At 42.2% G+C, this 26,855-nt stretch overlaps 1 protein-coding gene across 4 annotated transcripts in view; it reads right to left on the bottom strand.

Annotated features, from left to right (window-relative positions):
- The window catches only part of magi3a (membrane associated guanylate kinase, WW and PDZ domain containing 3a), a 75,656-nt gene that overhangs the window by 5,215 nt on the left and 43,586 nt on the right, over nt 1-26,855 (bottom strand). For 3 of the 4 annotated variants that reach the window (XM_088289903.1, XM_088289905.1, XM_088289906.1), the window contains exons 2-15: nt 26,623-26,739; nt 21,647-21,766; nt 16,789-16,995; nt 15,471-15,642; nt 14,856-14,935; nt 12,362-12,419; nt 10,829-10,935; nt 7,967-8,164; nt 6,118-6,726; nt 3,427-3,458; nt 2,686-2,932; nt 1,605-1,699; nt 1,311-1,503; nt 137-343 (exon numbers count right to left, since the gene is read on the bottom strand). In XM_088289903.1, coding sequence (XP_088146029.1) covers nt 137-343; nt 1,311-1,503; nt 1,605-1,699; nt 2,686-2,932; nt 3,427-3,458; nt 6,118-6,726; nt 7,967-8,164; nt 10,829-10,935; nt 12,362-12,419; nt 14,856-14,935; nt 15,471-15,642; nt 16,789-16,995; nt 21,647-21,766; nt 26,623-26,739 — 2,442 coding nt within the window. The remainder of the gene's footprint in view (nt 1-136; nt 344-1,310; nt 1,504-1,604; nt 1,700-2,685; nt 2,933-3,426; nt 3,459-6,117; nt 6,727-7,966; nt 8,165-10,828; nt 10,936-12,361; nt 12,420-14,855; nt 14,936-15,470; nt 15,643-16,788; nt 16,996-21,646; nt 21,767-26,622; nt 26,740-26,855) is intronic. The other variant, XM_088289904.1, reaches the window with a different exon arrangement.

Here is a 26,855-nt window from a genome sequence, read left to right as displayed (position 1 = left end):
TTCACCTGAAGCGCCTGCCAGAAGGACCTCGGTGAGTATTATAACGTTGGGCGACAACATAACCTGGACATGCTATATTATGTTATGTTAACTTGTTGATATGAGTTTGCATTAAAAAAGCAAATACATGTCTGACCTCCAGGAGGGGGCTTGTTCTTTGAGGTGAGGATGACAAAACCAAAGCCTTCGTTGTCTTTGCGATGCAGCGTGACTTCAAAGGACTCCAGTCGAGAGGGATAGGCGACCTTCTGAGGGTCCCCTCGGGTGGCCGTCGGAGAGCTGCCGACTAGCGCAGGTGCCACCTGCAGGGGCTGCTGCCCGCCTTCCTCCTCCCAGCCGCCATCTGACACATAAACAAGTCCAGCTCCGTTTTTGATGTTGCTTATCCACATTTGGGTCATAGATGACCTTGAGTTTTTAACTTTTAAGCCAGGTTATGTACCCTGGAACGGTCAACAGTCAATCAATCGTAGGGCACAAAAACACAAACAAGCATTCATACTCACATTCACTGCTATGGATAATTTATAGCCCAAATTATTTTGGCAACATGGACGGGAAGCCCATGCAAAGTCCGCATCGGAGCGCCTTAGACGAGACTCAAACCTTTCGACTTAAGGTTTTGTTTTCCAGGCAGGCTCTTTGTTTGTTTTAGTGAGTAAGAATACAATTTTAACAAACTCTGGTGGTGGTGTGATTTTTCCCTTTTCTTGAACAAGTTCAAAATTCCCTTGCGACAAGAAAAGTACGGGCGAATGTTTGACAAACGTCTGAAGACGGTTTGGCGAATATTTGCAAGTTTAAATGAACCCTGACGTGAACACGCATTTTTCTACCTTCGCCAACAGTCGGAAATGCTCACCCCTAAGTGGGATCGAGGGCTTTACATTTGGGGAGGGGGGCCGATATTTGATGGTTCGCTCCGGGGCCTATGAGTACGCAAAGGCGGCCCTGCTCCCAGATGGCAAACTGAGTTATTGCAGAATAGCAAGAGGAACCAAAAAAAAAAAGAAAAAAATGTTTTCTTTGTTTGAAAACAAATCATGCGTCTAATTTACACGTTTGGCAGATGCAATCTATGGTCTTCATCTGGTTGCATGCACAATCGAGTTTTTGTCTGTTTATGCACATGCAAACATTCAGTAAATGAGGCCATATGAGAATTGTCCAGGCTGGTTCACCAATATCAAAGACCACTAAAGTAGCGGAAGCCAGTACTAAATAGCATCAACTATGACAAAATCTCCTATTTGGAGCTACAATTATGACTTAGTTACTTTGACCCTCCTCAGAAGTGACGGTGGACTCACTTGAATGTGTGAGTTTCCTGCGGACCGTTAGCATGACCTGGCCATTGCGGGCAGCGTTGGTCATCAGTTCCAGCACTTGTTTGTGTGATTTGCCTTTTACTGGCACGCCATCTATACAAAGTAGCTCATCACCCGCCCTGAGGCGCCCGTCCTTCTCAGCTGCACCCAGGGGGACGATGGCACCGATGTACACCTGCGGACACAAAAATGTAACAAAGACAGTTTAATGTACCGAAACCGCAGCAATTGGACATGACGTACTTAATTGCGAAGATGTAACAAGCCCCCACTTACCGGCTTCTCCGGCCCCTCGCCTCCAAGGACCCTGAAGCCAAAGCCCGACTCTTGGTTTCTCTTGATGAACACATCTAGGTCCTTGGTGTTTGCAGCTGCAGAGAAACATTTGATTGAAAATCGCATTAATTCAAAATGACAAAAAGGAACTGAAAGAAAAACACCAATTTCAAACTGTCTTATTCAACAAAACACAAGCCTTCATAACCATCTATTTGATGTTTTATTTGACCCAGGTGGGTTGTTTGAAAGACAATTTTGAATTTCCATTTAAATGACTACAGACCAAACAGTAAACTATAGCAAAATTACACCATCGGGTAAAGCTTTTTCGTGGCAGAGAGAGAGAAAGAGAGAGAGAGAGAGAGAGAGAGAGAGAGACAAAGACAAAGACAGAGAGAGAGATAGACAGAGAGAGAGAGAGAGAGAGAGAGAGAGAGACAGGACAGAGACAAACACAGACAGAGACAGACAGCCATACAGGGAGAGACAAAGACAGAGAGAGATAGACAGAGAGAGAGAGAGAGAGAGACAAAGACAGAGAGAGATGAACAGAGAGAGAGAGACAGGACAGAGACAAACACAGACAGAGACAGACAGCCATACAGGGAGAGACAAAGACAGAGAGAGATAGACAGAGAGAGAGAGAGCGAGAGAGACAAGACAGAGACAAACACAGACAGACAGACAGACATACAAGGAGAGACAAAGACAGAGAGAGATAGACAGAGAGAGAGAGAGAGAGACAAAGACAGAGAGAGATGAACAGAGAGAGAGAGAGAGAGAGACAGGACAGAGACAAACACAGACAGACAGAGAGATAGACAGAGAGAGACAAAGACAGAGAGATAGACAGAGAGAGAGAGAGAGAGAGAGACAAACAGAGACAGTACAGTCTAGGTAACAGAAGTATAAAATTACTTAAAGTGGTGCTTTATTGAATTGGTGACAATTATTATCATTGAAGTTAATCAGAATGTGGAAGCGTTCAAATACATCATTTGTAAAATTGAGACAAAAAGGCAAATGATCATTTGATAAGACACAAAATTGATTGCTAGAAAATGAGTTTCACACGTACGCTGGCTATCCAACACAGCCTTGGACTTGATGTATAGTTCTGAAGCATCTGGTTTGGGAGAAGACGAGTGCATGACATTGGACATCGGATTTGCGGGCACCTCAGCATGACCGAGAGTCTCGGGGCTGTTGTTTAGCTCCGGTCGCTGTAACTGCGTGACAGGAGTGTTGTGGGTGTGGTGAGGAGTCTGTTGAGAGGCAGGCTGAAATGTAGGTTGGGGTGCATGCTGAGACGTTGGCGCTGTGCACTAGAACAGAGGAATCAAACAGGAAGGTTGAAAATGACAAGAACACATACCCCCCGTCGAAGATAAAGCACTTTCGCTAATGTGTCAACAGCAGCAGGCATCAGTAACTACGCGCCACGCGCAGCTCCACATTCTGATGGGAATCAATAAAGCAGTTTTAGCGAGCCTGTTGCTGCTTTAGCTGCTTGCTATTTTAAGAGTGCAGCACGGAGGCGCAATGCAGGAACAAGCTGTTAAATAAGGCATATCAGCTTCAACAGCTGAGCACACAATGATGTTAAAAATCACAGTTTGCCAGAAAGCAGCATAGTTTTTCTTTTTTGCGGTCGCAAATCCGAGCCTGCAGGAAGAGCGCTACCAGAATAACAGTGACTTGACGCCTCCGGGGAATATTTTGTGTTCTCATTCCGGATTGGCTTGCTCATCGACAACCGGATCTTCTTTTTCATCAGTCTCTGACCAATAAGACACGATCTGTGTGCGTTTGAACTTACGGGTTTCAATGACTTCACAGGTGATGTCTGACCTGGAAGCAGAAAGGAAGAGGTCAAGACATTTCCTGATTACGGAACATGGAATATTTATTAAATCTGAATATTGACTTTGACCTGTTGTGTTGTTACCGCACTGCAAAGCATTCTCGAATAGAAATCGCTAACGAGGCGTGCAATTTGAAACCTGCACCGAGTGACTGTTGACCCCCAGCAACCTCAACAGCAGTTTCCTGCCTTCTAAGAAGCAGCGATTCTGGTATTTTGAACATTGATAAACAACTGAGCACACCACACAAGTGGCTTACGGATCTGACATAGGATGTCAGCTCCCAGATATGATTTGAATATCAATAGGACTGTTGTTCTGAACTTGGGACTGACATCTGAAAGCTTTTTGACGATGACAGGTGCCGTAGGGCCGCAATTAGATGCAACCAGTAGGGGGCAGTATTCTCCAGCTGCACAATCAAAGTTTCAGCAGAGCAATTACAGAGGAGATCCTATACAGCAGCGGCTCTAAACTAGTGTCAATTTGGGACCCACTTTATGTACATCCATTATCTGCACCGTGGGTGCTGGTGCCTATCCCAATTATCTTCGGGCAGTAGGCGGGGGACACCCTGAACCGGTTGCCAGCCAATCGCAGGGCACACAAAGACGAACAACCATCCGCACACACACTCATACCTTGGGGCAATTTAGAGTGTCCAATCAACCTGCCATGCATGTTTTTGGAATGTGGGAGAAAACTGGAGTACCCGGAGAAAACCCACGCTGGCACGGGGAGAACATGCAAACTCCACACAGGAAGGCCGGAGACGGAATCGAACCCACGACCTCTGCACTGTGAGGCCATTGTGCTGGCCAGTCGTCCACCGTGCCGCCCATACATATTGTTGAAAAATGAAAACACGCACACGCAGTATATCACATTTTTAAAACAGCCGTTTGTAGCCTGTCGAGGACCACGGTAACTTTTTCCCAACCTTTCTGCGACCAATCCATAACAGATCTGCGCACCTGTCGATACTCATATTTGTACCAGTGTTATGTCTCCAGATTTAGATGTCACCATTAAACAGGCAGCTGGAGGGAAGTTGCACTATTTCCTCGTCAAATCTGAAAGGCATTGGTGCAAAGCATCAAGTTACACTGCTCCCTGGGAAGACAGTACAGAACATCTTGTAGGTTAGGAGCGTGGCCAAATTATTTGCTGTCTTTACGAGGGTGCTTCAGGGTCACACCAGAATAAGTGAGGGCCAGATAGCCGACTCCTTTTTCCGAGCAATGATGAACCTGTGCAGCGATGGAGCATTTAATAGACACGTGCACGCGAAATGAATCCTAACAGGCTGTGCGAGTATGCAAAACGGATCTGCAGCACCGCCAATATGACAGAGCCCTTCAAGTTCTGGGAGGCTTAATGTGAACAGAAGGGGAGAAATTCTCCACGGCGGACCCAGGCTGCGCATTCCCGCCGCCCCCTGGAAGCGGCAAATGAATCACAACAAGCGCCACCTTTCTGCTTGGTCACACTACAGCTCGCCATATGACTAAGCATGATGTCCTCCTCCCTGCTCGGGGATGCTGACGCTGGGTTGCAGATGTTGCAGAGTTGGAGTGTGAAATTGCTTTCTACAAAAGCGCCACGGCTTTGTTTGTGATGAGTGACACCTCTTTAACTGGCAACTTGATGTATTGAATGCGTCTTCCTCCTTTTAAATCATACGATATTACATTACATTGTACCATACAGTACCGGTACATAATTCACTCATGATGAACATTTATATGCTGTACTTCCAAAATGTTTGGGCTCTTCAGATCTGTCGTGAAATTTCAGGATGAAGGGAAAATGTGCTATAACCTTCGCACGTCAACTTAATTTGGCTCTCTGACCTGGCCGGACGCCCATTTTTGGGGCGGGGAGGAGGGGCAGAGACAAGCGCCACTACCTTTCCTTATTCTGACATCGCATAACCCGCGCTTCCCACCTGCTACTGGGGCATACCATTAAAAGAGTGGGGGTGGGGGGGCAATACCACAATTCATATAACACCAACTGTGCGCACTTGCTTCTATCGGGCACATTTGTGAAGAAGAAGAAAGAAGAAGAAGGAGACGAATGAGAAGAAGTAATAAAAACATAAGAAGCCCATAATAAGGAAGGCAGATTTGAACCGTAAATTAGCCAGCGAATGACGTTTAAATAAGCCTTTGTCGTCAGCATCTCTCCCCGTGGCAGTGTAACATTATGTAATATCAAATCAAGCTGTTACTTTTACATTTGACTATTTTTAAAGTTTTGGATTATTTGGTCAAATTTGAGAAAATGAGGAAAAGCTTCTTTTTTTTTCCCAGCTGAAAATCGCGCGATCGGCCCGATTTGCGATCACATGATCGAATCGGGACATTCTGAGTTGCAACCTGCTGATGACACTCTGTGACACTCCAGGCTCACGTGCCTCCTGAACTCTCACAAAGGCAAAGAAGTGTTGATCGGCAACATCTCCTGATCTCCGAATGTGACCAGCATGATAAAGACGACCGTTTGAATACCAACGCAGGAACAGTATCGGTCTATTCATGGATCAAACACCTGTTGTGAATTTTCCCATTCTGCTAATCATTCTCCTTGTGTTGTCTGTGTGACTCATGTGCACGTGACGAGACAAACTAGCGCTAACTCACCTCCTCGGAGCACCAGCACGTTGACCTCGCTGCCGACAGGCAAGTCTTTGAGGATGTCCACCACCTGCGAGTGACTCAACGTCTGCACGTTCTGTCTGTTAATCTCTTTGATGACGTCGCCCTTGAGCAAACCACGGCACCACTGTGCGTCGAGGATCATCTTCACCTTTTGACCCAGGGGGCAGTCAGCAATGGCAAATCCAAAACCGCCAGGGCCTTTGAATAAAGGCACGCTTATGAGCTCGGGCTGAAGCAGGGTGGCATCTGTGCCCTCCTGGTTGTGGGCATGAGGAGGAGGATGGTGATGGTGGGGATGGTGCGCGTGGTGGTGGTGGTGACGCCCCCCGTTAGCCATGGGCGGTACCGCAGCAGTCTGCCTTGGGAGGGTTCCTTCCTGGACCTTGTGTACCGGGTCCTGGGGCTTGGAAGCAGCGGGAGGAGAGTCCTTGGACGCGTCCTCACCGCTGCCAGAATCCTCCGGTAGTGGGTAACCACGGCACAGGACCATGTCAACATACTGGTTGATGGGGATAGATTGGAACATCTGCACCACATCAGCGTGGGTCTTCCCCAGCACACATGTCCTATTGATGTCAACAATCACGTCACCTGGAAGAGCAAATCATGCGCGTTTCAATGCCTTTCGAAGAGGGGGCTCGAAAAGCAGATCACAATCACATACATAAACACGTACACCTGGTTGTAAAAGGAGGTTGGAAGGACCAGGCTGACAAATAGGTTGAAGAATAGGTCTCGAGAGCAAGCTAAATTGTTGACAGATACGCTTGTCTCAACCTTCCCACACAATCAATACACTACCCTGACAAACACCGATCAGATTTCACTCATCGGAGCGAGTTCTACAGCCAATGTGGTCCACAATCGAGATCATCAAGAGGATATACAGGCAAAAGGGAACTTCTCGGTATGAAAATCAAAATAATCGAACATAATAATGATAAATTTAAGGCACAAAAGGCAGGATTGTCACACTTAATCCTTTTTGAAAAATGACACAGCTTTGCTGGTCTAATCGATTTCACACATATCGCAAAGAAACAGTTCAGGAATCTGCGTCCCATATTTGGGGATATATATATATATATATATATATATATATATATATAATTGAAAATGAAATGTTTGAAAAGGATACAATTTGTTCTCGCTGATAAACTCCCAACGTTTAATGAATTATGGCAAACACTCTCTGATTATCATAACCTGTAACATGTGAAACAAGGATTGGTGATATGTTTTTTTTATTTTGAAGTGATTTATTTGTCGGGGCAGATGGGCAGCCGGATCGTTTTTGGTTTTTGTTTGTTTGTTTTTGCTGATGTTGTTTTCTATTTTGTTTTAGAAAGTTGTATTGTTCCAATCTATTGTGTGCTTAATAAAAATACGTTGACAAAAGAAAATGAAATATTTATTCATCTGAATCTAAAGTGTTACTAGTTTTCATTTTTTCTAACTCGTAGAGTGCGGAACAAACAACGTAGTATTTTGTAAGGCATGTCTTTGATATTATCCAAACTCAGAAGAAAAATGACCTTTGAACATCTTCATAAGGTTACATAATAACTGCCAAACAAGGAACGCATACGTATGGGATCGGACTTTCCTCTGTTACGTCACCAGTTCATGGAATGATAAAACTCCTAATTTAAATATAAAATATAAATATCTTTCACATACATGCATATATTAAAAAAATAATAATTGAGAGTTTGATGACATCTTGGTGAGAAGTTAGCACTTTAAAAGAGTCTTGTTTCTTTCTTCATGTAGCCTCAAGTCTCTTTGACTTATCCATGGAGATACCAAAGTGTCTTAAAATGACCCTTACCAGAGGCGATTTTCTTGTCGTGTGCAGCAGGCCCATCAGGAAGGACATTTTTGACCTGAAGAAACTCGTCTGGACGGTCTCCTCCGATAATGGTGAAGCCGAAGCCCTGCGGGCTTTTTCGAAGTGCAGTCTGATAGATGGATCCCTGCAGCTGAGACGGGTCTCGTGTGAAGTGTCGCACTCCGTGACCAGGGTCCTCTGTCGCAAATCGGAAGAAATGCCATTTTGACAAATTGACAAATCTCGCAAGTTCATCAATTTCGTAAAAGCTGTTTATGTGTCACATATGCTCCTGCGGATGTGTCGATGTTCCTGCGATGTGAAGAAAGTGAAAAGCTCAAAACCTGCCATCCGCCTTCACTCCTGCGACAATATCATATCTGACTGCACGCTACTCGCTGCAAGTAATGCACACACTCCAAAGTTAGGTCTAATTCTATTTTTTTTTTTGCACTTACACAGTATTGCTAACATTTCATCTCTGCATGGAAAACATAGCAAGGTAACAAAACAGCATAGCAACGTAGATAACTTAGGTTGTTGACATTCCATTCAGGATTCACCAGCAAATGAGTTCATGGGGTGACAAAACCAGACAAACATGATCAAAAATTTGCCCTGTTAACAAATTAGGTTAAAATTCATATGAGGTATGTACTGTGTCACGGTATGCCGCAATTACAAAACACAAAGTGATTTATACTATGTACATAGATCAGCCCCCTTAAAAAATAAAAATAAATTTAAAAAAAATCACTGACATCAACAGCCAATTCACGTAACAGGAGGGCACTCACCAATAAATGCTAACGGAAGAAGCAAAATTAACTTCTGTACTGAATCACTAGAATCTATAAAAATATGTGTAGGTGCCTCCTCTCTTCTCATTAGATGTGTCGCCTGTTTAGATAATCGTGTGGGTTTCTTCTCATGTGGCTTCAAATCAACATACAACACTAAAAGGATGGTCAGGTGTGCATGGTACACCCGATCGTGTTTACATGCTGGTAAATAAGCTGCGGGCCACTGAGGGACAGACTGACGTCTCGGGGGGGGGGGGGGGGGGGTGAAGTAATTATATAAAATCTCAGACAGGATTGTCAGCGGTATAATTAGGATGGAGTGCGGTGCTTGGCTTCTCTGGCTGTCTCTCTCGCGCTCAGTTTTGTCTGATAGGTCAGCTTGGCTGTCGTGTCAGAACACTGTTTAGAAGCCACTTCACGCACGTCCACAAGCTCACTGGTTATTATTCGTTCTCATTAACACGGGCGTAAAGGTGGAGATGGTGTATTGAAGCAGAGGTTGGCAGCACATAAATAAAGGCTGTTTCATCCACGGACTACAGAGGCCCTCGGCTGCGGTAAGTTGAAAATACAGCGGCGACCTGAATACTAATGTCCTTGTGTTGAATGCGCACAGAAAACAGTAAATATTAGAACTTGCGTGCGTAAAAAACCCAAAGCGGCGTTTACTTAATGCAGCAAACGATGAACAGATAATGTCAGTAATGAAGATCTAGAACAGGGGTGTCAAACTCCAGTCCTCGAGGGCCGGTCGGTGTCCTGCATGTTTTCCATCTCACACACACCTGATTCAAATGAGCAGGATACTTGACAGGCGTCATCAGAGCTTGCAGATGAGCAGATCATTTGAATCAGGAGGTTTTGCAGCCGAGAGAGATTGAAAGCATGGACTGGATCTCGACACCCCGATCTAGAACAAGGACGGGCAACTGAAATGCTGGAGGGGATCGCGATTTCTCAGCAATGCCACTGAGAGGCCACATAGGACCACACACTAACGGTATTTATGACATATGCTATTTTAAATATGGACAAAATACATACACATATGCAAAATATGTGCTGAGAATGTATTTCATTTTCATATTGTATTAATTATAATATATATTTCAATGCATGTCTAAAAGATACACTATCCCAACCCAACAACAAAGGGTTGGAAGCAACCACATTCAGAAATTTGCAAAGGGCTATAAAAACGATCATTCAAGGACAGCACAAATCTGCCAAAAAAAACAGACGAATGTGAAGTGCAAGAATGCATTTTGTGCATTTTTTTTCATAAAAATAAATATTTTTTCAAAGATTTTTAATATTGAGGTACTTTGTTTGTCCTCTATATCATTCCAAATCAGCAAAAATATTGGCCCGACTCACATTGTACTCGAGGGCAGTAGAAGTCACAGTGTAAGCACAACTAGGACATGCCTGCCATCTAGTGATGATTGATGATATTACAACTTAAAACTACAATTGACCCCTGCATATTCGCTGCTCGGCACCAAAAATTTACATATGCACTCCCTTTTTTTGTCAAATTTTTTCAGTCTGGATTTTTTTTTTTTTAACTAGACTCTACATCCCCACCCGGGCCCCTCCAAAGTCCACCTGTTTCCCATAGAAAACTTTTATAAATTGTTCATAAATGTTTTTTTGAATACTTTTTGTGCTTTTGGAAAAAACAAATTCAAATAAAAATGAAAAATAATGAAGAGCTCCCTCAGTGGGGTCCGCCAGTTGCCTATCCCTGATCGAGAAAATGCAATTCTGTTATCACAAGTCAATTTTAACTGCTGTGGACTCTGCATTAAAAAAAGACCTCAGAGCCCTCCGAATTTAATATCTGTCCGCCTAAATGAGTTTCGTCGCTCAGTGCAGCTCAGCTCCATTATGCAAATTGACTATCATTGCTTCAGAGGGCAGCTGTTTATAAGCAGCCTGCCGACTCCTAAAAACATCTCAGCAGGAGGGACGAGATGTGCGCATGGCAGTCACTGATGCGACAGTGCAGAAATGCCAGGAGAACGTCAACAATATTCCTGCAGTGTTTTGTGCTCACCTGAAGGCGTGGCCGTCGTTGAGGATGCTCCAGAGGGCGTCTCGACGCTTACCTTCCTCTTTGCTTCAAGGACTGGATTCTCAAACTGAGTCTTTTGGTTGATATGGCTGCAAGACGACACACATAAAATATTAAAGAAGACTTTTTTTTTTTTCTCCTCATTTGTTTGAGCTCTCGACCTTTCAACATTTGGAGTACAAATGAGGACTTTCAAACTGAATTCAACTTTTGATACCCACATTTGGGCCGGCTCAGTGGTCCGTTTCATATTTTTTTTCACGATACAAAACACCATCCTAGTGTTTCACAATGAATTCCTTCCTTTCCCCCCCCCAATAGTGACTAGCTATGAGCTAATTAAGAGCAAAAAAACAAAGATACAGTAATGTACTTGCAATTTCGTGATGTGCAGCCATTGCAGTGTGTGAGAAAGCACAGCCGAGCCTATCGTGAGTCCATGCCAAGACGGCTGGCAAACGTAAAATGGTGCAGATTTCCTTTGAAAATATTGGGCTTCAGCCAATTGGTTTGTAAGCCACGTCATTCGTAACCCGAGGTCGCACTTTAAATAGTCACGTTCTCTCTAATCTATTTGAAGTCTATCACTACCAATACATTTTTTCCATCTACAAATTTGGCAGAAATGCTGTCTCCCAAGTTGTGCATCAGATGACATGTAAAGCTCTTGTCTCATATTCATCTTGTGACGTTTTTGGTCCATACCGAAAATAAAGGAATTGGCCTCACTGTTGCAATACTTTTTTTTTGACATTTACTTGCAGCTGAATCGCCGCATGGTAAACAGTCTCACTTGAAAAAAAAAAACAAAAAAAAAAAAACTCAACTCCATGAAAGCAATATCACTTGATTGTTGGCGCAGTAGTGGCTTGAAATAAAGCCAAAATGGCAACTTTGAAGTTTGCAGTAAAAGCGGCCACCTGCTGAGAACATGATGGAGCCTTTGTGTGTCAGCATATGAAATGAAACATGCAACCTGCTTTTCCTGTGCATGACTCACACAACGTCGCTTTCCTCCAATTGAAGGTCCTCACTTGGCTATCTATTCCTACTCCCTCATCACTGCAACTCATGTTCGGAAAATCATGAGACGTCACATACTCGGCCACACAAAGAGGCAGAGACATGGGAGATGCAGCCTCTCGTTGACCCTCTTGTATCAACAGAGGCGCTGATCCACCCCCCTACGCCTCTTTGTCCGCAGTAATGGGAGCAAAATGAAACATTGAGCTCTATTTGTACTCTTGATCAGAAAGGAATCTCCCCTTTGTTTCCCACGCAGGGCCCCAACACTTGAATTGTCTGTTTTGTATTTGTTGCTTTGAGGGGCTGTGGGAAACTCGAGCACAGGCCGCATCCTAGAATCCAATCGCATCACATCATCCGCATCTAACTCATCTGTGCCTTTGCCTTGATGGCGCGAAATATGTGCTATAGATCCAAGCTGCGGACACCTCCGACTTCAACTTCCCCTTCTGGTTGTCTCTACCACTCAAATAGGAGATGTTAACTCACTCCACGTAGTAGGTGCCATACTGGGGGTCCTCGATCCTCTCCCAGCCGTAGGGCAACTCTAGGGGGGAGGAAAAGGAGAGAAAAATCACAATTGAGGACTTCATGGACTTCAGCTCGAGGATGGATGGCTTGTTTTATTTGCTGCGTTTTCAAATGACAGATGAGGCGTGGAGTGATAGGCGCGAGAAAGGCTGAGTTGTTTCAGCTTGAAAAATAATAGTCTTTGTTTCAGGAGGTGTGTACGTGAGCATCATTTCAAGTTCCTGCTACCGAGTTCCAAACAGATGCAAGAGAGTCTATGGAGGAATTTCCTCGTGTTAGATGGCACACTGATGGATGCCTTTAGGGGGAGCAGTTACACCTGTGAAGAAAAATAACGCTGGCTCCACTGCTCATTTGCTGTCTGTGCCGTGTTGCCAACTCCTCGGTAAAGAAAGTAGCCATTGGCTACCCTAGAAGTCTGGAGAAGTTATTAAATGATGGCATCGCCTAATTCGCTCAACTGTTCATTATGCAAATGAGAGTACCTTGACTGATAAGTGTTGCAACTTACAGGTTTTTTTTAAAAGCTATACGTCCCAGAGGCCGCATGTGGCCCACACCAAAGATATATTTTTTAAATTAAATAGAAACTACTAAGCTTTCTCCATCATTTTAATTCAGAATTGTAATACTGCTGCTCACCAAACGGATGGCAGACATCACAACGTTTAGCCCAGGGGTGGGAAACTATTGGATTGGCGGGCCACAATGGGTTCTAAAATTTGACAGAGGGGCCGGACCAGTAGCAGATGGATGGAGTGTTTTGGTGACCTCACCTCATCGGAGAAAAAAAATACATTTAATTTGAAATGAAAATGAACAAAAGCATTCCAACAAAATATCTGTGTTTGACACACCAGAATATTTAGAAAATAAAACATTAACAAGGTGTATTCATTTAATTTTTTTTTTTCAAGTTTGGCGGGCCGCATGTGGCCCCCGGGCCGTAGTTTGCCCACGCCTGGTTTAGCCCGTGATCCCTGTTCGATATTAGCAAAGGAGTTTATTAGAATAAAATTTAAAAATGACATTACCAGAAGACTATACCTTGGGTTGAACTATTTAAAGGATACCAACATGATCGCAAGACACCAAAGGCCGATCGCAACAAGCGTTTTTTTTCTTTTTCTGAATAAGCATTGGCAGTCCGTTTAAAGTACATGAGTCCTCCCAAAAATTGACATTCAACACTGTGATTAGAGTTGTAAACACGTATGGTGACTTGGAGAGCGGCTCTTGTGATGGCTGACATGCACATGCAGGCGCGACCGGTTTTGGTTGGCTCCTTCACAAAGCAGACTTAACTGCCTCATAATCTTAATATACAGGTGAGGGAGTCTGCCTATTCATTTGGGGATATTGAATGACATAAAGGATAAACACAGTATAATATTAAAACTTTTTAGAGAGTTGATGTTTGTAAAATACCCCAAAAAAACTGTGTTGTTTTGGGCAAGTATTTTAGATTTAGTCTTCGTCTTTTGGACGAAAATTCTCATTAGTTTTCGTCACATTTAGTCATTTATATTCGTGATAGTTTGAGTCTAGTTTTAGTCGACAGAAACTCCCCCCTCCAATTTTTTTTTTCAAGTTTTCATAGATTACATGTAACATAGAGAATTTTGAACGTCTGACAGACCACGCGCTAACAATTTCGTCCAGTCTCGTCATCCCAAAAAAATTCATGTAGGTCACGTCATGTTTCCGTCATCAAAGAGCCACGTTTAGCTTGAGCATCGTCTCGTTATCGTTGTGAAAAAAAAAGGGCTTTAATGAAATATTTTCGTCATCGTCATCGTTGACAAAAACAAAACTGGTAAAAAAAATAAAAAAAATACATACATACATAGAAAAAAAAATGTAGTTTTGTAAGTCTAGCAGTTTTGTGCCATCATTGAATGGTAGTTTTAGTACGAGAGCCCTTTGGGTTGCATAACTGAAGGGCGTTTTAAACAACTTTCTGTGTTTCCAAACGGTCCTTAAACTGTGTGCCTTCGGAGAGTATTTTTTGAACGCACCCGCAATCACGGAACAAGGATTATTTCAGGTGTGAGAACGAGCTCTACTGTTTTGTTTTTTTGTTAAATAAATAACCCCCCCCAAAGATGCAACTTATAATTCGGAGTGACTCGTGTATCGCTGGCATTGGGCTGAAACCTCATATCAGAAAACGACATGTTTGTTCAACCCTCGACAGTGCATCATCGAAGAGAGGACGCCATTTTCAACACCAATAATTTGTTAAAATAACACCCATGTTTGGACTGACCTATTGTGACTTATGATGTTTTGGCACAATGCCGCCATTGTGTTTTTTTTGACTGGTATGAGTTATACTTTGGAGTGACACATAGTCTGGAAAACTCTGTAGATACTTGCTAAGTCGCGAATAATGAGCGACTCAAATTGAGCCAGGATGAAACCTGAAGCAATCTGCCAAATGATGTCTCACCTCCTTCCTCGCACTTCTCAGGAGCCTTGGCCTTCTTGGCGAGCCGTGGGTCCAGCCAAGTTGTGGTTTTGCTGTTATGGCTGCGCAAAGACAAAAATTCATCTTCAGGCTTTGTCAAGATCATGAAAAAGATAATGAGACGTTTAAGCAATTAGCAGCACCATTTTACCCAAGAGCCATTTCAGCACTTCTTAGAAGCTAAAAGATTTAAAGGCTCATTGAAAATAGATACACACATATATCTTGAGATCATACAGGGCATTCGGAAAGCTGTTGTAATTGTAAACCAGAGAATCCTTTGAGGATTTACTTTGAAGTAAAAGAGCAAATGAAAACGATGCGGGCCTGTCAGGCAAAAAAAAAAAAAAAAAAAAAAAACATCCCCCAAGTGAAAGTAAAACAGCTACTGCGCCTGCAGATACCTTCACCAGACTGATGCAGGGAAGTGCGACCTGAACTGATCTGGCATATTGTGATGTAAATAAAGATGACTTGGGTGTGTATTTTTGGACTATGTTTCAGAAGAATTGGGCTAAGAGGAGTCAGGCGACTGCTGGGAATTCATGCGATGGAGGAGCAATTGGACCAAAGCCAGGAGGTGTTAAGGCTACTCACTCTATAAAATAGACCATGCCCGTCTCCGTGTAGGCCATTTCCCAGTTCTTTGGCAGAGGCTCCTGACTATCGTCCTGTGCCATGGCACTCCACGCTCGCAGGTCCATGGCCGCAGCTGACTGATTGTAGCTGGGCACAGACTTCCTCCAATCCGCCTTGTCCTTGTGATCTGCTGCGGCCCGACATGCCGCCAGGGACACCGGCACCGAGACAGAGAGGGGAAGTGGATGGGAATAGGGGTATGGGAGGTGGTAGAAAGAGAAGGAGACGGGAGGTGAGAATGTGGAACAATTGGATCTCCTTTGGGCTCCTTGCATGGTTGCCCTGCTGCCGCTCAAGTTGCTCTTCCTCTGCACACTGGGAGGATGATTGTATCCCATCAATAGAAGAGAGAGAGAGAGAGAGAGAGAGAGAAAGAGAGAGAGAGAGAGAGAGAGAGAAAGAGAGAGAGAGAAAGAGAGAGAGAGAAAGAGAGAGAGAGAGAGAGAGAGAGAGACAGAGAGAGAGAGAGAGAGAGAGAGAGAAGACATGGGCTAGGCAGAGAGCGTACACAGAGAAGAGTGGAGCAATCGCCATAGAATTTGCACGTCAGCAGTGATATACAAGAAACTGGCTCCCGGGCAATAGCAGAGCTGACCGACGCTTCAGCCCAGCCCAGAGCACCGTGTCCCGACTGTTCGTATCATGTGTGAGTGTGGCTCCTATCCGTAGGTTTTCATCTGGGCAGCTTCATCGGCTCATTGATTGCTCTGTTTGCATCTCCGTTTGGATTGAATGACAAAGATAAAACATGACAAAAGTGTTTTGCTGACATTTTGCCCTCATTTTTACAACAAAACACACACAGCGGATTCCACGCGCACAGTATGTATGAATGATTCACAGTGTTCATTAGCTCGGGACAAAAACAGGAGATTAAGATGCAATTTGCCTCTTCTTTTGTCCTTCGTTGCAATAGGCTTTAACATACTTTCCTTTCCTTGACCGCCCGGGGCTGCATTGATGATGTGTATCTTGCAAAATGGGATGATCGGCTACATGCTCAATTACCTTTTCACACTTGTCCAACCCCCTGCTTCTGCCAGCTGGTCTCCGTATAGCAAGCCTTCACGAATAGATGCACAATCTAGACAGGGCAGTAAATGACTCGCAATTGCCCATTTACCTTGATTGGGCATCCAAATCCGTGTCATTATCTCCTGCATGGCGCATAGTATTTGTATCCAAATGTATGTTTTGACACATTAACAAGTCCTGGAACTCACACACAGTGTAATATGTAGTCCTCAATTATAGGGAGAAGAAATGAAAGTCTTACCAGCTTGACCATTGACCATTGGAGGCCTCTCCTCTTCATCCTCCTCCTCCGGAGCTGCACTGTCCTTCCTGTCCATCTTGCTGACTGAGGTTGTGCGCTTTCGTTGGACTTCATTGTCAAAATCCTCGTCAAACAAAACCTGGTCCACCAAGTCCGGCTGGACAGGACTCGGCTCGGCAGGCGGTTTTGGCGTTCCATAGTAGTTCCCTGGAAAAAAATAAATAAATCAAATTTGAATTATAAGTCTACAAAATTGTGAAGATTATCTGGATAAAATGGAAAGTCTTGCTGTCATGGATGAGTCACAGCGCTTGAATTTTTATCATCCCACTTTTACAATTGGAATTTCTGCATGAGCCTTTTGCCCTTTGAGAAAAAAAATTGTATTTGTCCCGTTTCAAAACAAAAATTTAAATAAGCCCCATTTTACTTCACATATATCACATATAAACCTCTGTAAAATAACCGAATCTTCAAAATGGTCAGTGATTTTACTTTACACGCACATTTTTCTTTCCAAAGATATGCATTATGTAAATGTTACATAAATATTAGCGACAATGCTATTTGACTCTGTACAGAACAAACAGAGCCATACATTGTTTATTAAAAAGAAAGTTGTGAAAGCGAGATCTCCCCTTTAAGTCCATCAGACTTTTCTGTCATGTTGGTGCCCAAGGCAGTGCAGCGCTGACTGCACAGAGCGAAGTGCGCACGATGCAGCAAGAACAACCACTCGTTTTCATCCTTCCTCAAATATACCACTGGGGAGGGCTGACCTGCTCTGATGAGGACAGAAAAGATACTAAGATACTTTCAAGGAGCTCTTTGCCAGACTGTAAATGTAAAATGAGACCAGGAGGGGCATCCACACTCAAGTATTCGGTTTTTGCACGCATCATACTTAAACGTAGAGCGATCGGGGTACAAACAATTTGTAAAAGTTGTATTTCTCATGGCGGCCGTATTGTATTTTATCTTGCTCAGCAATAGCAGGTGCGTGGAAACAGCAAGGGGATAAGGCAGCGTGTCTGCTGTAAGATGGACGCTGTGCTAATGGTACTGAGCGCATTAGTCACGATGTAAATGGGAGCTTGAGGATATCTTTGCGGTTTTTAGAGCAGTCGAAAACCATACAAACTTCGAGTCTAAAGAGACTGCAGGCTAGTTATTTTTACTGATTTAATGAGTTTACTGGGTCTTTGAGGAGTCAGTTTTTAGATGCTTTGTGAAATTCGCTTGAATCCCACTAGACTCATGTTTACTTTTGCTTCTCGTTAATTCAAATATGAATAGTTAATCAAGTAACTTAAGGAAAGAGGACTCTCTAGGGCTCTACTGACAGTTTTTTTTTTTTTTGTGGGTTGCATCCACAATGAAGCTGAAATAATGCATGCTATATTAAATATCAGAGGTGTACAATGCCTCAAGTCGCTAATTTAAAGACGTGCAACTAACTTCGAGACTTGAAAGGTCATTCTGTTTATAATTCAAACTCTGCATTTTTAACATAGTATGGATTCTTTTTTTTTTTAAGAAAAATATGTATTATTTTTATCTCTTTCACGCAAACTTGGCAACCCACTGACCCACTATGAAGTGCAGCGCAGAGGCTATATTTTGAAAGGCAATTTGGAAATTATTACATTTGTATTTAAGGATTGTAATAATAAAATAAAATGGGGAAAACGAGAATGACAATGCAAGATTTGTTACTCAAAGAAATTACAGTACCTCGGTTCTAAAAAAATTGCTTGAAGCAATTTTTTTCTGCCATGACTACCCGCTTATTTATGTGTACACTGTCAGGAAGAAAAAGTCAAGATAACCACACCAACAACTGTTCATGCTGTACACGAGAGTAACATGGCGCCAAGAAGAAGGCCAACTTCAAAATAAATCCAAGTTACCGAATAAAATACGGACATCAATGCCTCGATACGGTTTTATTTCCAAGTTGTTGCCGACAGCATTTCACGGCTCAACGGCTGACTTGACTCGTTTTCCAAATTTAGGAGGGAGTCGTTTATTGACATCACAAACTTGTTGCTACCAATAACAACAACACAAGATTATCCTGAAATAATGTTCAATCGCTAATTAAGGGCGCTAAAAATAATGACTTCATGATGCTAGCATTTAGAGCTAGCCGCTACACTTTGCAACTTTTCAGAGCATACCGGGAAATATGAGGTATTGCGTATTTCCATTCAGCCCCCCAAAAAAATACCGAGATACAACCTCACTGTCCAAAGTGTACTCCAGCTCCCACCGATGGTGAGCTGGGATGCAGACCAGCTTCCCGGTGACCCTGAACAGGACATGCACTGTGCTAAATAAATGGATGGGAAACCTGCCATCTGCGCAACAGCACACAACTTCACTGACAAGTCAGTACAGTATTTCACAATTTGGAACACAGCACGTGGAAACCTGAGAGCAAAGATACTGTAGACACAATTTAAAACATTGACAAGACGAATCATTATAAATCAACAAATGGCAGCGTTTCAGCCGCAGATAAAATTGCTGTTCTCTGAAGAGATTTATTATTGGCCTCCCCGATTAACCTCCCCAAACACATTTGCGTTTATCTCCTTGCCAGCCACAGTCAGTCCCTTCATTAATCATTGAGGATGGAGCCGCACCCTCTGGGGCAGTGCCCGGTCTGCCCAGGCTCTGATTGTGATTGCCACAGCCTGAGGCATGTGAAGCCAATCTTGCTTTTCTGTGTTTTGGTAAAGAGCTGTTGCGCCGTTTGGCGGCTGTGGCCGAGCTTCGGTTACCTTTTCCAACCCTGCATTCCTCTGTTCCCAATCGGGGTGCATTTGGGGACATCTCATTTACAATACTCCCCGCGACATTACTTTCGTTTTTATTTGGCACTTGTCTATACGCCGTAAAGAGAATCCCTTTTGTTGCCTCTAATTTGTTAGCAGTTGCAAGCACAGCACCTCGGTTCCTTCCCAACTATGTGACTTTGGGCATGCTGCCCAATTTCTATCTAATAAACAGCAATGCGGCTTTGCCTCATGACTCTACAAAGTCTGTAAGACAAAACACTGGTCCTATTTAGAAACAGTTGTGGCCTTTGAGCCGTAGCAAAACAGTGGGGTGGAAAATTACATTACCAGTTAAGTTCATGATTGTCAGGGGGAGGATGATTTTTTATTTTTTTTGCTTGTTTTGTAATAACAAGAATTTTATCATCTTCATTTTCTGACCAACCGCCCCTCGGCAGACACATAAGCATGGACTATAACTGTTGCGTAAAACTATCATTGTTGTCTCTGCCGTTTGATAAATTAAATAGCTCCATTGCATTATTATAGTAGCCCACTGGCTCATTATGTACTCCAGTCTTATCTTTAAATATCGACCGTGATCTTCACATTACTTGGGCAAATTTGGATAGTTAATGTTGTTTTTATTTATTTATTTTTTATTTTATTGTACAGGGAAAAACAATCATTGGAATATAGCGTCTTATTATTTTTTTTTTAATAGGTCCATTGTGAAAATCAAATGATTGGAAAAGGGAACATAAAAAATAAATAAATAAATACACACAATTTGTGCAGGAGGCCTCTAGAGATCATTTTGAAGGTCATAAAAATAAATGTATTCACAACTTCTGGAATTTGAAATAATTGATGGAAGGGAAAATTTTATTTTCGACGTTCACTGGGAGGCTCAGCAAGACCAGTTCTTTGGTCACTCATATTACACTCATCACTTTTTCCCCCCCATTTTTGCTGTTATAAGGGTATAAAACCTCAGCTTGTGAGTGTCGGGTATCAATATAAGGATGCTTGTGGTGCATTATCACGGGGAGGGCAGAGCACTCGATTACTCATTTTGCTGACCAATTTACGGCTTCAGGGTTGAAGGGCCGGTCAGCTGGGGCCCATGAGGGGCAGAGAGCGGACAGCCACATCACACAGCACCGACATCATGTGCAAATCACCTTGGTACATCTTAGCTTTGGGAAGACAATTAATACCTTTGAGGTACACTTGCAGTCAAGTGTACCTCAAAGGTATTAATTGTCTTCCCAAGCCATGGTTGGTTGACATGTACAAATCTTTCTCTATATCTCATTTGACTACGCCAAATCCCATCACAAAAGGGTGTCAACAACAGTAAATGACACAAAAAAGTGCGTGGCGCACGTGTGATTTTGGATCAAAACACTTTAAAACTCAAGACTCAAAACACACTTGTTATCATCTTTAAACACCCTTGTTGAAATTAATTGTTTTTGCAGTTGAGCAACTGCTCACCCATCAAAAAGAAACTGTGGGGTGTGCCAATGTGAGTATGGCTTTGTGTTACCACAAACACTAGTGATCGCATCAGAATTTTCCAATATAAAAAAGTAACTTGAGCATCCATAAAGACAGAAAAAGCGCAATGTTTTTTTTTTTTTTTTTTACCTACCAAGCAACCGTGTCATAATAAAAGTACTTTTTTTTTTTTTTTGCACAGTTCATTGCATGCAGCGGACAAATACAAATGTTCAACTAAAAATCTAACAAAAATGCAAACGGACAATAATGTGCATTATAAGTAAGATTCAGCTTCCACAGCCAAAATTAAAAAATATACAATTATGAATTCTTGTCAAATAAAAAGTCAATCTAGATAGGATTAAAGAGGCATTTTGCCAGGTTTCGATATTCATTTAAAAAGCAAAGTCACAATCCCTCAGAACATACACACTATATATGTGTGATAAATAAGATAAATAAGAGATGGCACCTTTGAGACGATCTAGTTTATTTGACTCGAGCATTCGCAGAAAATGCATTTCTGCTTCATCAGGTGAAGTGTCGTGCGTGTTATGCTTGCTAAGTACCATCATAGGTTCCACTCTCAAGCAGCAGGCCACATTCTTCCAGGTTACGAAACTCTTCCACAGTGATGAAGTTGTAGTCCACTCCAGGAACTTCCCCCTCTCTTGGCTGCCGAGTTGTACCTGCCAGCAAGAGCACAGTTTAGGAGAACCAGCCAGAAAACGAGTGGATATGCTGCGAATCCAACACTTGGCAGCAGGGATGTGACCACTACTATGCTTTGGCGAGTACAGTAAATTTTTGATGATGGGAAATAATCGGGTTGACAAAATACTATTCATCTCTAATACAGTATTAAAAGTATCAAACAGGGAAGAAAAAAATGTATGGCGATTTTTCTGACAGATATTGCGATTTAATTTAATTTGAGTTGCGATTTTCTTCAGAATGTACAGCGACATTTAAAACATGACAAAAATACCAATAACCATAAAAAAACATACAAGCTTTTACTGTAATAATTCTAGGACACTAAAAACAGTTTTGTGAGGGGTGGCAGTTCTTTCAAAAGTTTTTACAAACTACTTGCCACCTTAGTACATAAATATCAGATTATATGTAAATGAAATCACTGCCCCTCAGGGAAGCTTAATTGATTAAAATACATCATTTTGAGATCTATTATTGTGTCAATGTCAAAACTCAGGACTCTGTGGTGCAAAATAGTGCAAATATTATGGACCAGATAAAAATATTTAACTCATTTAATACCAGGAATTTTCACATGAGAAAACACCTCAAGTCCAGCGTTTTTCTGGATTTTGACAGATTTTGCAAGGCCAACAGAATATTGTGTTCTAATGCTAAAAAACACAGAGCTATGACGCAAAAAAAAAAATAAAAAAAATAAAAATAGGCTTAGACGTATAAATACGTCTTTGGGATGTGGGGACTAAATTTTTGAAAACGTGAATTTACATCAAATCACCTCGTCATGATGACGTCCGCCGTTTACGTGTTCCGGTCTGAGAGCGTCTGCTAAATTGCTAATGTAGCTAATAATGTATCCCAAAACGATAAATCCATCAGCCCATGTATCCAATGTCTGCGAATAACCAGTGGTGTAAATTACAGTAAATATCAGTAAATAAGTCAAAAGTTGTGACTTTTTCAAAACCCACATGGCTCTTCTTTTTTCTCTCTATCGGGAAATGAAAATACAAAAGCATTTGGGAAGATTTGTTCCCACTTGTCATAAAGTTCTTGGAGTAATACAAATCCATGCCAGTGAATGCCAGCGGCTGTTAATATGAGACAATGTTGACGCAACTGTTCAAAGTTTAAAATAACTCCCTTTTTCTCCACGTTAAATCGACTCACTAAAAATAACTTCCTCAACCTAAAACACAGGGTGAGGTTTCAGGTCCCGGGCCTTAACGTTGCTGCAGCTGCAATCGTAAAATAACAACGCGCCCCAAGACCGCTGCCATTCATTAAGAAAGTAGCACGTACTGCCTTGATGATCCTCTCATCTAAGAGATTCCGCAAACACATTGTTATGGAAAATATTTCACGCTGCTTAACGCGCCAACTCTGCTTAGCATCATTTTAGCTGTAATCAGGGCTTTTACAGAGCCTCAGCCGAGTCGCTCTGCTATCTGGCTGCTTTGCACACATGAGGGAATTTAACTTTGTATTTAATGTCCTCATTCTTCATTTTCTTTCTGCGCCAACATCCATCCTGATGCCGCTGTGGGCCATCACTTCTAAAACAGCTCGGTTTGCATAAGGGGAAATGGTTTATTCTGGCTGACAGCAATCGGGAGAGGTGACCAGAATGACAAAAAGAGGACATTTTCCTCCTCAATTCAACCAACCCAGTGAACCTGGAGATAAATCTGTTTTATTTGTCATCATATGACCCTGAAAATTGTATTATCCAAACCCTTACATGTAGACGTGATGGATAAAGCTGGCCAAAGCAATTTCCTAAAGTTTCACATTCACAATTTTCGGCAGTAATAGAGCAAAAATAATAGATGTGTACTGAGGTTGCTCTGTTAAGAAAAGTGAGGGGGAAAAAAAAAATCATTGGCCTTGGAAAAGCGCACACATCATCGGTAGCAACAGTTTCTGGAATCCCCACTGTGCGCTCCGGCAAGCACAATGCTTTTCTGTTAATGGCCAGTTAACTCCTGGATTAACTTCAAATAGTTATTACAACACTATTGATAAGGAACAAAGAATTTATCTTAATTACATCAATCAAACTTGTACTACCGTATTTTCCCGGACTATAAGCCTCTACTTTTTACCTAGGTTTTGAACCATGCGGCAAATACAAAGGTGCGTCTTTTCTGTGGATTTTTCTTTCACCAGTAGGAGCGCTCTATAGTTCAGAAAATACGCCAAATAAATCTCCTTTTTTTTTGTCTTGGGTCTGTTTTGTTTTAATTAGCAAAGTTCAAAGTCACTGTTTTAAGAATCTGTACCTTTATGTGCATTCACAGTACAAAATTGTTCTGTAATTGCAGTAAACAACAACATTTTTTTTCAACATGGAAAACTGCGGCTCATACCCTGGTGTGGCTTGTACATGGTTTTTTTTTCCCCCCAGAAAAGAGTTGCTGCGACTTATATACAGGTGTGTCTGGAAAATATGGTATATGGATAGTGATTTTATCATACAATTTTTATACATTAGTCTGCAGAACACATTGTGACTCAACACCAAAGAAAGTTCTTGTCCAGCATAATGTAAATTGCCAGTGCAGTTTTTGCTTAATGCTGCACGTAAAAATATCTATAACAATTATGACAATATTGTTTTTACATGGCAGATATCGGAACCGATTATTAGTAGTCTAGGAGGCCAGTAAATTTAGCGTTTTTTTTTTTAACCGGCCACCGCCCTTAACGATTACTTCTCTGAAATAAAAACCTAGTGCAACACAAAACTTAGGTTCTCCTCATCTGCACCAAGTCTACTCTTTCCCAAACTGACAGCTTTCCCCTCCGCATCGACAACCACTCACCGTCCCGCCGCCCAGGTTAAGAGTCTGGCTGTCATCCTTGACAGCACACTCTCCTTCCAATCCCACATCAATAACCTTTCCTCCTCCGCCTACTTCCACCAACGTAACATCAACCGCCTTCGCCCCTCCCTGACCCCCTCCATGGTGCCACCATCCTTGTCCACAGTTATGTCACATCCCGACTGGATTATTGCATCGCCATAAATTTCAACTGGTCCAGAATTTATCTGCCCGCATCATAAACCCCACCCCCTGCATCAAACACATCAGCCCTGTCTCCTAGCTCTGTTGCACATCCAATTTGAAATCCTCTTGTTTGTTTTAGAGGCGATGCACAACCTCACCCCCTCATACCTGCCGGATATTCTCCCCACTCGCTACTGCTCCCTCACATCCTCTTGCGTCGTTCACCTGTCTGTCACCTCCACTACCGCAAGGGGTGAAACGAGTCCTCGAATAATTTCAGTTCCTACTATCACGATTAAAAAAAAAATGCTCAAGCATTATTTTCTGCCTCTGGTAACTGATAATTTGGTGTGCATGGTCAGTAAGACAGTCAAGACAGCCGTAACGATGCTATGCATAATGGTAACACATCACCAAAAACTTGACTCATCTTCCCGACTGGAAATTCAAGCCCAATTTAAGTCACAAAGTGTTGCCACTATGGTCAATACAAAGTCAACCGGAAATCACGTTCAATCACTAATTAAGGATGCTTGAAAAAAATAAATAAATAAAAATAAAAAAATAAAATGAAATGAAATAAAATAAAATAAAATAAAATATGGTAATATTGTAGAATGCAGCGCCTGTTCCCAGTGTTAGTTGCTAGCCGCCAAGAGAGTAGGCGGACAAGAGCCGTCGGACTACTTTTCAAAGGCATTTAAAAAAATGCCTTATGCACATGTTGATGCTGACAGCCTGACACTGTTGCAGATATTTTTAAATTTTTTAACAAACCAATCTTACTCAAATGTGCAGTTTTATCCGTTAAAATCGCAACTGCGGACCTCACTTCGTCAATCGGAATAAAATCTGCGCTCAATTTAAATTTAGGAAAAAATTAAATGAAGAGGCCGTGCATTATTACGTGAAATGAGTTATTTTCTCGTGTGCATTCATAATTTTTCCTTAACCAAGCAAATAAAATAAATATTTCTATTTTGTCTGAACACTCGATTATTCGATAGACTATCCGGTTATAAAAATCTACGCTCAGACACAAGGATCATTTCATTCAATTCAAATCATAACTAAAAACAAAAAACAAACAAAAAAAAAAACAACAGTTTAAACTTCACACAGTTAAAAAGACTTTTCAACCTAACACAATTTGATCTGACTGCTCCTTATTTGTAATTCTTTCTTTTTTATTGCTCTTTCTTCTCATGCAATGTCCTTGAGTGCCAAGAAAGGCGCCTTGAAATAAAATGTATTCTATTATTATCCCTAAGCTTAAAAGATAAGCTTTAAGGGAGACTATTTCTACATTTTCTCTTTCTTTCTTATCTTCCAGTGAGATGTAGTGTTGATTCCACACCCATGAAGGATATAAAGTGTAAAAGGTGAGATGTGGCTGGCACTGAGGATGAATCTTGGGATTCTGCCAAGATATGATGGATTACCTGGTGGCCCCGGACCACTGGCACCGTTCAACTCCTGTCATCTTTATAAGAGCCAAGCACAACATTTAATAAGGCTTCAGGCCGTCTGGTGAAGTGCAAAGTCATGCTTTTACGGCTTTTTTGCCATGATCCTTAGGCTCATGCTAGCCACAACAAATAAGTCAAGTTTCCAACCAGGGCAAGACTTTTGGATGTTGACTTATTTGAATGTTACATTCCCACCCAGATAAGAAATTAGAACATACGAAATGTCGGCCTGTGAGCAGCAACATGAGCGGTATCTTGGCTGGTTCACAAATATTACAGATTATAAAAAATGGCAATCGGCTTCTTGATCATGAAAGTTGCAATTACAATTATTTTTTGACTACTCACAGGGAATAGTGCGCAGGTACAAGTTGTCCCGGATCACCTGCTGAAGCTTGTGATCCAGGGAACCTTTCTGGAACTGCAGACTGAGGTAGTGATGCAAATCGGCATTCAGCACCTTTCCTAGGAGAAGAACAAGATTATATTTCAATACAAAAAAAATACTAAGTTTTGTTTGTTGAGGTGGGAAAAAAAAATACGCAAAAACTTTGACTGGTCGTGGAAGTCTGGCGATACAC

Source organism: Idiotropiscis lumnitzeri, chromosome 3 (genome assembly GCF_059441095.1).
Source record: "Idiotropiscis lumnitzeri isolate Australia: NSW breed Sydney's pygmy pipehorse chromosome 3, RoL_Ilum_1.0, whole genome shotgun sequence".
NCBI classification, from domain to species: Eukaryota; Metazoa; Chordata; class Actinopteri; order Syngnathiformes; family Syngnathidae; genus Idiotropiscis; species Idiotropiscis lumnitzeri.
The sequence above is the reverse complement of the archived record's forward strand: the minus strand, read 5'-3'. Positions and strand labels throughout refer to the sequence as shown.